Source organism: Nothobranchius furzeri, chromosome 1 (genome assembly GCF_043380555.1).
Source record: "Nothobranchius furzeri strain GRZ-AD chromosome 1, NfurGRZ-RIMD1, whole genome shotgun sequence".
Lineage (NCBI taxonomy): Eukaryota > Metazoa > Chordata > Actinopteri > Cyprinodontiformes > Nothobranchiidae > Nothobranchius > Nothobranchius furzeri.
In genome coordinates this window covers 71032763-71050031 of record NC_091741.1, presented here as the reverse complement: position 1 = coordinate 71050031, position 17269 = coordinate 71032763, and the positions used below count along the sequence as shown (strand labels likewise).

Below are 17269 nucleotides of genomic sequence, written 5' to 3'. Positions count from 1 at the left end.
CTCAATAATATCAGAGGTGGAGAAACAGCCGGCTGCTACCACTTCAACTTTAGAACAAACTACCAGAATCCAAAAAAGAAAGCACCATTTGAAGTCACAAACAACAAGACGTTTAGACATAGAAAACAGTGACTGGTGTTTAGCGCTCTCTTGTTTACTCTTGTAACACGGGTTTTCAGTTCAGTCAGTGATTCTATCCGAGGGGAGGGGGTGAGTGTTCCTTGATTGCAGATTAGCAGTTTTAAAGCTGTGTGCATGGATGTTTTATTTAAATAGTGTTAAAGTTTAGGACCCACCTTAAACTTTCTCCATATAGTAATTTCTGAGAGATGGAAACTGCAAGAAATGTATGAAAGGTTCTGGAGGGGTTTGTGACTGAAATGCAAATGTGCAATGTTACTCTCAATTTCATCATATATCTCACTTGACCAACCTATGTAAAACAAATTAAAATACAACAAAGAAAACTTTATGCTAAAGAGTTATAGCTACCGAGTCATTATATTTAAAGGTGAACATTTAATTATATGTATGCAATTTGTTTTTCTAAAAAGAGATTCAGCATCTTTGGATTGTTTGTTAGGCAAGAAAAAAAAATCCTGAAACCAATATTTAGAACGTTCCTTGACCTTGACAGATGCATTAATCATTCATTTGCCTCTTTTGGACAATGCACATATACTATTAGGCTAAAATGATTAAAAATGTTTCACTTTAAATACTCAATAACGGACTGAAATTTAATGACAATGGATAAAAACACATTGGATGTTTAATTTATGAAAATATTGTTTAAGATCTTGATTGTAAGGTTGGTGGAATTTCTCCATATAGTTTCAAGGACTTTTATTTTGTAAAATCTTAAAAGAAAGTTTCTTATTAATAGTGAGATGCATGCTGACTTTTTCCATGTATGTAAAAACAAACTGCCGATGTGATGGGTACATTTGTCTGAGGAGCTGATGGAGCATGAATAACTTAACATCTGTTATGACAGAAATATTCTTCACCAGTCTGTGGTGTTTTATGAACAACCTCTCCCATCAGGCAAGTGAAAACATACTCATAGAACACAGTCAGTAGCAAATAACACCAATGATTGATGGCTTAGGTTTCTGTCATTCTTATGTTACAAAATGTACATTTTAGTAAAGATACGACAAAATAAGTTTGTATTTACTCTTTTATGTGGAGTTGGTTAATTAATGAGGGGAATTCGTGCTCATAGTTTCTTCAGAAGCCTCAGTCCAACCCCGAGCCTGAATGAGCTTAAAGTGGAAAATGTCCAAGCATAATAATCAGTTCATTTGGTTTCAGTGTTGTTTCTGTGATGGAATAAAAACTCATCTCCTCAACATCCTATTATCTTTACAGCGGATTTGGTAAATATAAAATGTTTGCCAATCCTCGTATCACAGCTCCACTTATGACAAACAAGTATCAGGGACAGAGGTGCTATTTGAATCCCTTTGATGTTTGTGCGCTCAGCGTGACACACCACCACAAGTCAGGTCAGATGTGAACAACACACCGCATTCGGTTTGCAGCCCTTTTCGCTTTTATTGAGTAGACATTAAAAAACCTTTTTATGGGCAAAAAATTAAAGCGTAAAGAAGCACAACAGTCATGTTGAGATGAAAAAACAGGGTTGACTGACAGAAACAGCAACATGTGATATACATCCAAGATCATGACACATATTTCCTTAACCAAGGTCATGCAATGGGATGATCCACGACTGTAAAGCTATGCCTCAGTCTCACAGACTGAGGGTGGTATTTCCACCAAAATCAGAAACGTAAGCCTCTACCACCACTTCCATGTAATATATTTATTTATAGAGGCAGAACAGGCTGAAGGCCGTTTGGATGCAGAAACACAGGACGATGAAAAATCATATGAAATCACTTTATTCTCAGTGTGCGGTGATTCCATTTTTGCAGGAAAGTTACAGATTTAAATATTTGTCTAAAATGGCATGCAGTGAGGCTAACAGGTGGAGCTTTGAAACACAGAGACACGAAACGCTTATATCAACAACCTCGCCTACATCACACACTGTAAGCATGCATACATTTTTGTGAACACAAGGATATACAGAGAGAAAGAGGAGGGGAGAACACTGAGGAGATTTAGCAGAATTAAATAATGCACCAAAGAAACTTTTTTTTCTCTCAAAATACCAACCACCAGAGGACAGAAACAGGACAAACTACACACAGGAAAAAGAAAAGTGCACCAGAATATCTCCTCAACACATACAGAACACAGAAAGACAGACGCAAGAAGAGAGAAAAGTCAGACAGTTACATTCACGTCACATCAGTATATTAGCTATTTTTCTAAAAGCCAGGTTTGTCAGGCGGTTCATTAAACCTGTGAATAAGGGACAGTAAGTGACGTTACACAAGTGGATTTTTGACACAGCTTTTCTGGACTACAAAATATCACCCTTAACACAGGCAGTTTGTTTGGGCAGTGATCTGAATGCCATAGAAGTGCAATACATTGGAAATGACTTGATGACAGTGTATCCTTTTATTCAGCAGGTGAATGATATGCAGAGGGTGATGACATTTCGGAGCACACCAGCTTGGAAAATATTCACTGTTAGCATTGGGAACGTTAGCTAAGGTGTTGTTGGCATCGTTTACAAGGGCAGTAACTGTAGCTTTCTAAAATATTCTTGGGAAATATCTTTTTTTTTTAATATAAAAGTGCCTGCATGACACTGATAATGTAGCTGTGATGCTAATTGTACACATAGCAAAGGCTAGTACGGTTAAAGTCAGTTTAAACATTGCACTAGAGAACCTGAGAATTAAAAAAAATTAAAACAAAAAAATATACAAGCAGAAAAGCAGTTAACTTTAATGAAAATCTGCTACCACCATCTTTGGCTTGATTAAATAACTGCTCTAATGACAAATACATGGTAAATAGTGCCTTAGCTAGCCTGATTGCTCAATTTATGCTAGCACACTGTTGGGGAAGTGGCTGGCAAAGGCAGTTTTGAATATACTGGAATCACAAAAGGTTAAATAAATTCTATTGATCATCACTACAATTTTGTCCTCTGATGCTTTATTCTGCTTGATTATAGAGCTTTCAGAACACATAATGAAAACAGAACACCTCACTAATGGCACACACAAGTTATTAGGTGCTAGTTTAGACCTAGACACATAAAACTATGATTTGGTGGTAAAACTAGTAGTTATGAAGTTGCAGCTACAAATTGGTCACATAAATATTTTCCAACAGAATAACACAAATTTAGCTAAACCGATCAACTCTAATAGCACATAATCCCTTATAATTTAAGAGGGATTTTATGAGCACATGAAATTCAAAATCACTCTATATTTGATAAAGTTTTGTCACCAAACTCAAAATTTAGTTGAATTTTAGAAGCTACATGAACATTTTCAGACATGATTTGAAGTTGAAGGCAAAGAAGGTATTAACTGAGGCCTATTGTAAATATTTTTTGTAAGTATCAGTATGTTACCAGCACAAGTCTGGTGGAATGTTGGAAACATCTGGAATGTTTAACGAGACACCGGGAATGAAGTGAAATAAAAATATAAGGCATATGGAGAAAAATCATGAAGAGTTTTGTGCCATTGAAGTATTTTACCTGCATGCCAGGCCAGAATCTGCAGCAAAAGTAAATGTTTTGGTCATGAAGGTTTCATACAGGACTTCGAACAAAGATTCTCATACTTTCGCTCCTGTCTTGTGCCCAACTTAATGGCAGTCTGTTTAAAAAAAGTAATTTTCAGTAAATTTATAAATGATTTTCATGACACGAAACAAATTGTCCCACCTTCCCTCTTTTTACTGTTTAAGTTAAACATGGCTGACGTACAAAAGTTTTACTACATTATGTGGACACGTCTTTAAGGACAAACACATCAAGGAATAACTTTAAAAACACACAACAATGAAGATTGTCTGTTATTGCTGATTTTGGGCTTTTCTCCCGTTTGTTAAACCAACAGACACAGGACTACTTCATTTTCAACATTATATTGCACTATTGTCACTGTCTGTTCACACAAAGTGTGTTCACAACATAGTTGTGTTTGTGAGGTTTAGAATTTCTTTTTAAATAATAGAAAAATGAAGATAACACTGAATTAAAAATTCATCTGCCAGGTTCGACTTCTACAAATTCTAAAGTGATACCTACCAGCATAACAAATGTTTTAAAGAATGTGAATATTATTAAACCTCACACGTGTGTATGGAAGAACATTTTAGTCATTATCTCCCAATAAAATGTTAATCAAACAAAAAAATAGAGAGCCACTTATTGCCTCAAATACCGATGTATTCTGCGTTCACACATCAAATGAAATGGGACCCATATACGCACATTACTTCAAAACCATTGACTGCATGCTTACAAAGTAAACAATTTAAAAATGTTTCATTTCAAATTAATTCCTTCACTTTCTGGTTTACAAATTTTGAATGTCTTGGTCGTATTACACATTCACTGTGAGTCAATGAGAATGCAAAGAACAATTTGCAGGGTGAATCTTCACAACAGAAAACCAATAATGTATCATTTATATACACTGTATGTATCAAATATTGACAAGAACATGAAAGGAATAATCACTAAGAACATTTGATATGGTTTGGAATAATTTTGTAAAAGGTAAAAATATGGCTTTTACTCTTAGTCATCAGGTTAAATGTTCTATTTCACTCATATATATCACTTTTTCACAACTCTGAGGCTATTTACAAACAAAAAAGGGGTTGATGGGTGAAATCTGGTCTTGTTCTGACTGATGCACTTTCTTAACATATGACATTAAAGTAAAAATACATCAGATCTGTGTGAGGGCTGCACACTTTTTAGAGTAGGACAACAGATCATCGAAGCAGACAGTCTGTTCAAGATATTAAAAAGCATGAATCACCATCTGAGATCAGATTGTTTAGCTGAAAGACAAAATCATGGCACGCTGCGAAATTCCAGGACACTTAGATTACCGGTCTGGGATGAGTGTGAGGGAAGGTGTGAATTCAGGATGGGGTGGGGCAGGTTGGTACAGCATTAATGTAAAGAACGTTGTAAGAAGTTAAACGTGTTTCATCCAAACTCCCTCGTGATTACTTTTTATTGAACATATCCATGAGAGGTGCCGGTATGAATTTCATGACCGTGTCCACGATGCTCTCTTCTTCCTCTTCATCACCACAGCCAGTGGGAACAGCCTTTTTGGGACGGGTGAGGCTGCCCTCGGAGGCCTGCTCCATGGCTGCTGCTGCCTCGGCTTCCTTCTCCTCCTTCTTCTTGATGCCATACTGCAGAGAAAAACAAAACAGATTAGAACCAACTTCAAGATGAAAAGCTAAAAAAAAGCTGCTTAAAAATTTTACAATTATGATGCGTTTTTACTCAGAACCCATTCTGGCAGAGGATTTTGGTCCTTGAGCAAAATCAATAAAACTGGACGGACGGGGAAGGGTTTGGGAGCACAGGAAGGCCACTGGGCTGACTGACAGCTAATGTTGGAGGAAACTCATCCAGACTCGTCTGTGACCTCTCTGCTGCCTTACCAGACAGACTTTAATGGGATTCTGCAGCAATACATATTTTAAGTGAAGACTGCCAGACTCCCTTTCTGCTATATGTGGGGCAGCGGGAACATCTGTGTGTCTGTGATAGAATCAGACAGGTTGAGTTTAAATGTGGCTTTCTATATGATTGAAGTCAAGCTTAGTAACGTTTAGTAATTTACTTCCACATAAACAAAGACGAAGAGAGACATCTTAATCTGGGTGCTTCTCGTGATTATAAAGAGATTAAAAATATCTGTTTTCAATTTATCCGGTGTCATTTTGTGGAAAGGTCACACATACAGAACAATCTTATACAGAGATTTTAAGGTCAACTTTACTCATAGTTTTAATACATTTGCAGTGGGAATGAATGCGTTGTAAGTTATACTCTGGGGGAAAAAGCTCCGGCGTAACTGTTTAAGGGCGCAGAAGTCAGCTGGAGGAAGAAGTGACAGAATACAGCAGGGTCTAGATTCCTATTTCCTGATTTCTGGACATCTCACCACTGATTGGCTAACAGCAAAACAACTCTACCACTAACAACTGAGACTGCCCTTATTAAGATATTAAATGATATTTGTCTAAATACAAATTCAGGCAAAACGTCTATCCTGATGATGCTCGATCTCACTGCAGCTTTTGATACCGTGGACCACAACATCCTTCTTGATATGCTCATAAACTGGGTGGGACAATGGGCACAGTCCATAGTTGGTTACAGTCATATTTTGAAGACAGAGGTCATATTGTCCCTATTGGTGACCACAAATCAAAGCTGATCACCATGACATGCGGGGTCCCCCAAGGCTCAATTCTTTGACCTCTGCTCTTCAATCTCTGCATGCTCCCCCTGGGTCAGGTCATATACAATAACGACATTGCCTATCATAGTTATGCAGACGATTCCCAGATCTACGTAGCTCTATCACCTAGTGACCGTGGTCCCCTAGACTCACTTTGCCAGTGTTTGGAGTAGGTCAATGACTGGATGCAAACTTCCTCCAGGTAAAAAAAGACAAGACTGAAATTGTTTTTGGATTTAAGAAGGATGGGAAGGAGGTTTGCTGTTGCTCAACTTGGCTTCAGAGGATAAAAGGTAAAGACCCACTTTAGAAATCTTGGTGTCATAAGTGATTCAGACCTGAGCTTCACTAGTCACATTAAGGCTATAACTACATCAGCGTTTTATCATCTTCATCACATAGCAAAACTCGGGGACTTCATGTCCAGACAAGGCCAAGAGAAACTAATGCATGTGTTCATCTCCAGTAGACTGGACTATTGCAATGGTCTTTTGACTGGTCTTCTCAATAAAGCTGTGAAGCAACTGCAGCTTATTCAGAATGCTGCTGCTAGAGTCTTAACAAGAACTCAGAGAGCCGAACACATCACTCCTGTTCTTAGATTTCTACACTGGTTACCAGTAACTACAGAATAAATTTAAAATTACTTCTACTAGTTCATGAATTACTCAATGGCATGGGGCCAAAATACATGTTGGATCTCCTTCCTGTATATATGCCCAGCAGGTCTCTGAGATCCTTAGGAAACAGTCAGCTGGTACAGCCCCGGGTCAGAACCAAACAGGGTGAAGCTGCTTTTAGCTACTATCCTGCTCACAGATGGAATCAGCTTCCTCATGACCTTAAATGTGCCCCAACTCTAAAATAGAAAACCTTCATGGATTCATTAGCTCTTGTTCTGCATTGTAACTGCTCACCCTTTAACTTAATCCTTTTCTTTTGATTTTTAAATCAGAATTTTAATTGTGTGTTCATTGATTTTTAATGTTCTTGCTATTCTCGCTAATTGGAAAGCACATTGAATTGCCTTTGTGTATGAAATGTGCTATATAAATAAAGCTGCATTGCTTTTTAACACCCCCAGTGCCCGTTATTAATTCTCTGTGGTCAAACCGAAAATGAAACCCATCTCCTTGCTATGTGTTAATCTTTTTAGCACCTTAATCTAACTGCTAAAATGTCTCCCCAGCCTTCAATTAGTGTCTACAGGAGTGGTTCACTAAATCAAAAAAAACAGATGTGTTCACTCCGACATACTTTACAAGACAAGGGGGGAGCGAGCCTTCGTGTATGTAGCTCCCGTTCTCTGGAATGCACTGCCGCTCACTATCCATAGACAGTCATGGGGCGAACGCTATGGTTGTCTTTCAAACTGTTTCTGCATGCTATTGGACAGTGACCAACATGACAAACTCACTGCTATGAAAGTCAGTCAACAGGGCAGTCTGCCATATACTGTTGCAAATATATCCTTCATCTAAATAAAGGACTTAAATACCTCTATCTACTCCTGACTCAAAGAAATGCCCAACTCTTAATAATCCAAGTTGATTCCAAAGTCATTTCAAAGGACCGGTATCCACCACATTTTAGTTTTAACTCTGCTTCAACACACCTGATTTCAGTCAGTAGGTAATTAACAGGCTCCTGCAGAGCTGCTGCACAGGTGATTGAACCACTGAATCAAGTATGTTGAAACAGAGAAACCACTAAAACGAGCTGGATACTGACCCTCCAGGCCCAGAATTGATTGCCCCTTGTCTAGAGGTTACCACAAAAAGAATTGAGAGCTGAGTCTGTTGCAGACCACCTGAATGATGTTGCTGTCATTTTCACCATATGAGAAGTCATGGTCTTCAACTAAAAACATTAAATGTGCTTACTTTTGCAACCCTGAATGCAGAATCCAGAGCTGTAAAAATGTGTTTCACTTTTATTTTAATCATGAATACCACCTACATGTTATCACTTTGTGTAGGAAAGTCAGGACTTAGAAAGTGTCAGTAGATTTTTAGTGCAGTAGGCTTTCGATATTATGTTTTAGATTTAGTTTTTAATTCGTTAACATAATTGTTCCTTACCTTATCCCTGATGCCCTGCCGGATGTTTTCTCTCTCTGCTTCCATTTTTGCGTATTTGGCCTTCCTCTCCTCTTCTTGTTGCCTCAAAGCTTCTTGTCTCTCCTCCTCTTTTTTCTGAGCATCAGGGTCCTTCTCCTCCTCTCCACCAAGCATCTTACCCATGTCTTTGGTGGCCCCTGTCAAAGGTAAAACAAGGAGAAAGAGAAAAAGATGTGTCAAACCAAATAGAATCCTTTAATGCATAACACACAGATTTGACAATTACCCGAACATAATAGCTTTCTGGCATGACAGTGATACATCTAAGGTTTGGATAGTTGAATAGTTATTGCTTTGTATTTCCATTTTCAGGCTGGTGAAAGAGCAGCACTATTTCCCCGTGACAGAACCAGAGACAATAGATGGAACGAGTGCCACTATCAAGAGCCAGACATGAAAGACCCTGCAATTGATTAATAGCAATCCTCCTGATTGCTTTTGTGCTGCTTGCTCTGGCATTTGTTATCTCCAGCTAAAATTTACATCCTCATGTAAAGCGTCCACTTGGACCATGGGTCAAGGCTTGAGAACAAAAAGGTTTCGAGTGCTGCTGAAGAGATGAAATCAAACAATCACCATACAGCTCAGTCTGCGGCTGAGCTCAGCCTAATATTTCAGCCTGTTAGAAATGCGTTAAAAATGACCCAGTTTAAGAATAAACACCTTAAATGTCTTTAGAGTAAGTGAGCAGCTAATGACTATATTCTGGAAGGTTCCCGGTTTGATTCCAGCTTCTTTACCAGAAGCAAACCAACATTCCACAGGATGTGTCACACTGCAGGACAAATGCAGCTGCAGACTTATGGCTTCATTTTCCAAACATTACACTTGAAGATGAAAAACACGTAGCTGTACAAAGTGCAGGCGCCTCTACTAGTTAAACAGGATGAGGAAAGTCTGGAACTTCTTAGCAGTAAGTTTGTGCATTTTAGGTTTAGAGAACTTGGGAACAGTTCTGCCTGAAAATCAAACTGACAACCAGAATGGTGCCAGAGTGAAGTGACTTTAGATTTATTTTTCATATGTTCTGGCGTTCAAAACAAATATCTCACTTTTGAATTAGGCATGAAGAATGTTTGTTGTCCTTTAAAACAAAAGTGTGTTCTCTTTAGCTGGAGTGTTTGAATAAGAAGGATGGACAGACTGTTTCTGAGTGTGGGCCAGCACCACAAGATGCTCCCTCTGTGCCTTTACAACGGGCTCTGCCTCGTGTGTTCTTACTTTTGAGACATCGGCTCCTCTTTCTAGCTCAGTGGCTGGAGACAAGACAGTGCTCTAAGAGTGATCAGACAAATCCTGAACCCTCAACTCTGTGCTCACATCCAACTAACAGGAAGGGGGAAAAAGATTATAATGAGAAGTGGACCTCCCAGACTCACTGAGCAAATTTAAAGGCCACCTTGCTCTCACCCTGCCCTCCATCCGGCATGCTGCGTGTCTTTACGAAGACCTTTGCCTGTATCTCAGTGTCTGCTTGTACGAGGTGTAAAGCCTCGCAAGCTCTCAGAGGAAGGAACTAAAGACAGAGCCATCTGTTTTTGCAGAGAAATTGATGAGACAATTATAACCTTGAGCTAAAGTCTGAGCTTGCCATATTGTACCAGAACAAGTCCCAGTCCCTTGCAAGGCAACTGCTAATTAATTTCATATTTTAAAAATAATCCTTGGTTTGTTAATAATTTATTATTTTAGTTGTCTTGAGACTTTAAGCCAGAACAGTAATTATGTGCATTTACAGTTGAACAGGGTGGAGACAGACCATTCTGTAGATCTGTAATGGCGGGGTGTTTTAGTACAATCTGTTTGGTTAGAAACAAACAAACAAACAAACAATAAATAAATAAATAATACATGAATGCCTTGGCGGAGTGAAGATTCACTCTTCTTCGTAGAGGCAGAAAGAAGAACATTAAATTATTTTGCAATCAGTAATGTGATATACTCCTCAAACAAAGGCTTTATTCCCTTCTGAGCACCAATTATGAGTGATAGAATGAACATTTCTCTAGATTTTCAACATCCTTTTTTTCATTTTACAATGCCACACAAAGACAAGATCAATGGTTTGCAAGTCACAAGACTCAAATCCTACCACTCAAGTCCTGAGTCGATAAAGTTCCTGGGCCTGGGGTTAAGCCCAAGACCCAAGCTTTTATTTTTAAATTGTAATTTGACCAAATTTGTTAGTTCATTACAAAGTCCTACAAAACAATCTTCAAAGATGTTTATTACATAGCTGGTCCTAAGAAATCACAAAATCCGAAGAGAATCCCACAAGAATATATGTAATTCCGCCTGTTCACTCTATAACAAGGAGAAATATGGCAGCATTCATCCAAAAGATCTGTGGATGTGTCACAGGTAATGGCAACATTCTGTTATACTTAATAAGAAATCTGCCATGTTTGATTTCCTGTCTGGCCTCATCTGAATTACTGAGTTTGACACATTCTAAAGTATAAATAGTTTACACAGGGCATATTTAGCAGCACACAGCAACACACCGCTTCTAGGATGCATCTGAGATGCATCACTGCACGCCCTGTGGAAACACATTCATTGAATCTAGAAAGACTGTAGTGTGTGTGTGTGTGTGTGTGTGTGTGTGTGTGTGTGTGTGTGTGTGTGTGTGTGTGTGTGTGTGTGTGTGTGTGTGTGTGTGTGTGTGTGTGTGTGTGTGTGTGTGTGTCAGTGAGTCATGGCAGATGGCTGCTTCTACTGAGCCAGGATCCTCTGGAGGTTTCCTGTTAAAAGGGAGTTTTCCTCTCCACTGTCGCTAAATGCGTCTTTAGTATGAGGATTGCTGTAAAGACACTGACACTAGCCAGTGTCTTTACAACAATCTGCTGGGTTCCTTATATAGGAAACGTTTTACTGATTGGCTTAATGAACTGACCTGTATTGGAATGTTTACTTTGTGAAGGGCTTTGAGACAACTCTTGTCGTGATCTGGCGCTATATAATTAAACTTGAACTGAATTGAAATGAAATGGTTATTAGGTGTTTATTTAGGTGTTAAAATAAAATAAGACAACTATTTTTTCCATTCAAGTCACAACAGTTGTTATCCAGGAATGAGATGCCGTCTCAGTTTCTTTTTTCTTCTGCTGCTCTCTTTGGGAAGTCACATTCTTCTCGTGCATGCACTAAACAACACTGGAGTTACATTATTCATGACTTATTTCTATGCATTCATAAAGACCACAGCATCTCATTGAGGTTTGCAGCAACATAAGAATAAACCTTAAACAATATTCAGCTTCTCCGTTCTTTGCCTGAGGACAAAGCAGAGCTGCTGAGCAGGGCTGTAAACCGTCCATGTCTTTGTTGCTGAAAGCTTGAGGAGATTTTTTAAACCTTGTGTGGGAAGCAGGCTTCACAGACAAAAGGACTGAGGAGGAATATCCTTCATCACCTCTGGGATAATATATTCCTCTGTTGCCTGGTTGAACAGAAAAACTCTTGAAATGAAGTTTAGTCTGCAACTACAACTTAGAATACAGCAGGACACACAGTTACCCGGTTTGAGCTTATATCCTGTTTTTTGAGCTGAGTTCAATGTCTCATTAGAGCAGCAACAGATACCAAACTACTAAAACACGCAAGTCTGAAAAATTGGATTATATTGTGGATGCAATGCAACATTTTATTCTTTAATACAGACATTATAAGGGAGGAGGCTGCATAGGGTTATTTTTAGTTTTACAAGCTTTTAAACTGAATTAGAACCCAAGACTGTTGTGTTTTCAGCACTCCTCCCAACTACTTAATGTTTCTGATCCTTTATCTTTTTGTTTTTGTACAATCTACGCAATCATTCACATATGCTGCTGTTTATTTTAAATCTGCCTCTTCCCAAACATACACATGACTGGTCTTACAGCTCAAGGCTAATTGGCTTGTTTTATTTTTACCATTAAATAGTTCCCGAGTGCTGCTGTGTCTGCAGCTCACCACTCCCCGAGGGGATGGGTCAAATGTGGTGAACAAATGTCACCACACACCAGCGTTTGAGACAACTGATGGGATTTTAATCCATAATCTTTAATTGTGACACACTGGCTGTGTGGAAGTCTATGACTGTCATGTTTCCCAAAAGCCTTGGAGTCATCTAAAGCTTCCTGCTGTGGAGTCTGGGAGGAGTGCTATGATAAGGCTCTAACATCAGGAATGAGAGCCTCGACTTCGGTCAGAAAAAGGAAAGAAACTGGGTCTATAATTAGAGGACACAAGGAACAAATCATTTCTGATGCACATTTAGGGCTTTGCAAACGATTAACTCCATTAACTGGTTGAAGACCACAGCTACAATGAAAATATTTCATGATAAATGTTCTACCATGAGACTTGATTAGTCAGAACCCATGAAGTATATGTGCAGTGTAGTGAAATGAAACATTACAGCGTAACTGAAAATGACCAATAAGATGTGATGATTCCATATAAATATACACAACAAGATATGAATGAAGGTTATCTTGTCCATTAGATGGTGAAAAATTGACCACTTGGAACTATGTAACTGCAGTGCAGTCTGATATGATATGTAGTTAAAACCAAACAAAAGAAAAAACAAAATCAACCTCACCTGAGTAAAAGTCCCTCTGACCAAAATATGGTTCCTAATGTTCCACTTAGTGTTCTCCGTGCTTCCTCGATATTTAGCTATTTGTCCTCATGTTCTGCTATTTGATTGAAATATCTAAATTAGTTAAATCTCACACAAACTAAACGGAGACGAATTTCAGATATGCACAATAACGATGTGACAATTTTATTATTATTGTCATGAAAATTGTTAGAACATGTTAAAGTCACATGATAGCCATGCCCTGCAACACATGCAAGTAGAGAATGCTTGCAAACATTTTGGCCAAGCTCTTTGTTTCTCTGTGATTTAGTTATCTTTTTTACTGCTGTTTTTGAGTTTTTTTAACTCCTTTATTTCTCAGTAAACCTTCATTTGCATCAAATGTGGAACGAATGTGGTCCAGAATTCGTACGGCTTCCGAATAAACTTCCATTTACACCAGCTGCAATTCTGGAAATTTCCTCCTGCGAGAGCTCCAAATGATTACAAATCAGACATATCGTATATGTTTAAAGAAGTACTTGTAAAAATATTATGAGCTGTCAGTCGCTGTGAACTGAAATCCCTGTCATAAATAATAACAGGAAAACAGGAAAGATAAATGCAGTATGGGTTTTATTTAGAAATATCCTGGATGTTCTACCTGAGGCTCTACCAACTGACTGTTTCCTAAGGATCTCAGAGCCCTGCTTGGGTGTATATACAGGAAGGAGATCCGACATGTTTTTTGACCCGATGCCATTGGGTGATTTATGAACTAGTAGAAGTACTATACAATTTCTTCTGCAGTTTACTGGTAACCAGTGTAGAGATTTAAGAACAGGAGTGATGTGTTTGGTTCTATTGGTTCTTGTGAAGACTCTAGCAGCAGCATTCTGAATAACCTGCAGTTGCTTCACAGCTAATGTAATCAGTAAACACTAAAACATGATTAAAAGATTCTAATTTATAAATAAATTATTTTGATGAATCTTGGTGTTTAAGGAAGAACCCAGATGTACAAATACAGTGTTAGTTACTGTATTTGTCATATTCAAGTGGCAACCTGTTCCTCAGTTAAATATGTATATGAAAGATTATATTATATTTCTGTATTTCTGCTTTTAGTTTGTGAGTACTATGGCTTAAAAATAATGTGAGTCACACCATTCATCTGGAGCCTCAAAATGGAAGGTTGTTTAGCTCTATGGGTAACCTTTGACCTTAGACCCATGCATAGAGCAATCTGGATCGATATGGATATGGTGCATTGGCACCCATGAATTCCCCTCACAGAAACTTACCAAAAAAAGAGGTTTTAGGGTTGCTCTTTGTGGGAGTCAGAACCTTTTTGGCTGTCGGTTCTCCAGGTGTTGGTGCACCACTTGTAATGTGATGTCAACTGGATTTTAAAAAAATTACACTCACTGGCCACTTTATTGGGTACAACTATTCAACTGCTTGTTAATGCAAATTACTAATCAGTCAAACACATGGTGGCAACTCAATGCTTTTAGGCATGTTAACATGGTCAAGATGATCCGGCAGTTCAAACCGAGCTTCAGAATGGGGAAGAAAGGTGATTTAAGTGACTCTGAACGTGGCATGGTTGTTGGTGCCAGACAGGCTGGTCTGAGTGTTTCAGAAATTGCTGATCTTCTGGAATGTCACACACAACCATCTCTAGGGTTTAGAATCGTCTGAAAAAGGAAACATCCAGTGAGCGGCAGTTCTGTGGGTGAAAATGTCCTGTTGATGCTAGAGGTCAGAGAAGAATTCCCAGACTAGTTTGAGCTGATAGAAAGGCAACAGTAACTTGTTACAACCAAGGTATGCAGAAGAGCACCTCTGAACACATAGCACGTAGAACCTTGAGGCAGATGGGCTACAGCAACAGAAGACCATACCTTACAGTATCTAACCTGTTTGTTGACTTCCATTTGCGAACTCACTGCAGCTTTGAAAGAATTTATTAGGTCAGCCGAGACCCAGGGACTAAATTTAAAGTTGGAAAGGGTTTAGCGAGAAGAAGCGAGGATAAGAAAAAGGGATAAAGAAAGAATTCAGGAAGTTGTGGATGGCAAGAAGTTGGATTAGAGTGTGAGCAGTTACATAAAATCCAGCATTAAATTTGATGCATGTGTGAAAACATGAGAAGCATTAGTAGTACTTTATTTGACTCCCACAGAATGAGAAGAACATGCACAGCCTCTAATTCCCTCTGCGTGTTTGTGGCCTTCGTGCTTTACTATCTCGTTTCTACTATGAGAGCATGATCGATTGTCGTGTCTTCCTGGTGCAACTGGGCTTCAAGAGCTTTTCCCTGCAGTGCACTGAGAGTCATGTATGAGTTAGAGATGCATGTTTGGTGCTGAAATGTCAAAAGAAACATTCACCTTAAAGCCATAAGGTGTTTGGAGAAGGATAGAAAGGATAAACGTGCTAAAAAAGAAAATGAAAACCAAAAAGGAAAAAGGTTATTATCTTCTGAAGGTATGGATTAGACGTCGTGAAAATTAATACAAGAAAAAAAGTCAACTTTTCTGAGTTATATAAAAGAATTAATGACAGTAAATTTGGTCAAGTGCAAATACAAAATCTTAAATTAAATTCGAGATGAAGTAAAATAAGAGCAAAAAAAGAGGAACATGAATATTGATTTAAAAGAAGAGGCAGAGAGAAAGACTGAAAACAGAAATATTCAAACAGAAGAGGAACTGGAGATGATGCAGAAAAACAAGTGATAGTAAGAAACAGCATGACCAGCTCTAAGACTCTGTGTTCCTGCTCTCCCATCTGTCACCAGTCCTCAGCAGGCCCACGGCTGCAGAGCAGCAGGTCCATGCATCAACCCTCTCAGCCCACATCGCGCCGCGTGGACCATCGTCATCGGCCTGCTGCCCCGAGCTGTGCAGGAAGGAGGTCCCAAAATCCAATGGAGTGACCACCAAAGGAACCATATGGGCTTTGTTACCCAGTTTAGGGTGAAGAACACCGAAAATATTGGCTGTGTTCATTTCTTTAGTGCCCTCAGTAAAATGAAATCATATTATTTTCTAGCAGACTAAAATCTGGTGAATTTTTTCATTTATTTGCAGAGCAACAAAAAGAGGAACGTTAAAAAATAAAAAGAATTGCAAGGATCATGAGACTACTACATTTCTAAGCAATATATTAAATGTAATGAGTTTGTTTTAACAAGGACATATTACGACTTTTTATCTTAAGTTAGAATAGTTCTGTGGTTGATTCAAAAGATGTTTATGAAGTTCCTTTCAAGAAATCTCACTCACCAAAAGCTATCTCAGCAATTTTACTCTTGACAGTTTCAGTACCTTCCAGAATGACCCGATTCAGGGCTCTGTCACTTTAAGAAAACAAGCTGGAGCTGGCCACGCTCACCCGTGACCTGGTCAGGCTGCTACTGACCCTTTTTTCATCCAAGTCACCTGATTACAGGGGTCTACCATATCGAATGGAAAAGGCATAGTTAACAGGGAGCAAAACAAGTAATGAACAAAAGGAAAAGTAGCCCTTGAGACTGTTTTATTGTTGTTGTTGTTTTATGATTGCTTTGTTTAGCATGGTTTCAACTAGTTCAAGCCCAGTTCAGTTATCACAAGAAGTAGCACACCTAGGTGAGGAAACAGGGAGTAATGAACTGAGAGAAAAAGTTGTGACTGAGTTTGTTTTTCTTGTCCAGTTACCTCGAGGGAAGATTTATCACACGGGGCTCATAGAGAGTGGTATTTACAAAAGTTAAGTGTTAGCTAGATTATGAGCGTTAGCTTAAGTCCTGCTGTTCACCGACTTTGCCAGAATTCACCCCGCCAGATTTATGACATTGTGTGATTAGAAGCATTTCACTTTAACCTGGAGCTGATTAAAAAAGAACAAACAGAAAACGTCCAGATCCCTTCTTTCACCCTGAAACAAGGATTTGAAGCTTGTTAAACTCGTAGCTGTTTTTCTTCTCCATGTCTGATTTAATGATGTCAATTTGCTGATGTCAGTGGCCTAGTGGTAGAGTGTCTGCCCTGGGACTGGGAGATCAAGGTTCAAATCCTGCACTTAAAAAAGAGACTCAATGCCTCCCTGCTTTAACTCAGCTTTAAAGGGACTTTACGGAGTTTTGAATTTTTATGCTTGCGATTGCCCCCTCAGGCCAAAAGCATAACGGCAGCTTCAATAGT

At 38.7% G+C, this 17269-nt stretch overlaps 1 protein-coding gene across 1 annotated transcript in view; it reads right to left on the bottom strand.

Moving 5' to 3' along the window:
- Positions 1 to 4940: 4940 nt before the first annotated feature.
- Positions 4941 to 17269, bottom strand: part of cplx2b (complexin 2b) — a 75282-nt gene continuing 62953 nt past the window's right edge. Inside the window, exons 3-4 of the mRNA XM_015951788.3 lie at positions 8468 to 8643; positions 4941 to 5325 (exon numbers count right to left, since the gene is read on the bottom strand). Coding sequence (XP_015807274.1) covers positions 5131 to 5325; positions 8468 to 8643 — 371 coding nt within the window. The 3' untranslated portion in view covers positions 4941 to 5130. The remainder of the gene's footprint in view (positions 5326 to 8467; positions 8644 to 17269) is intronic.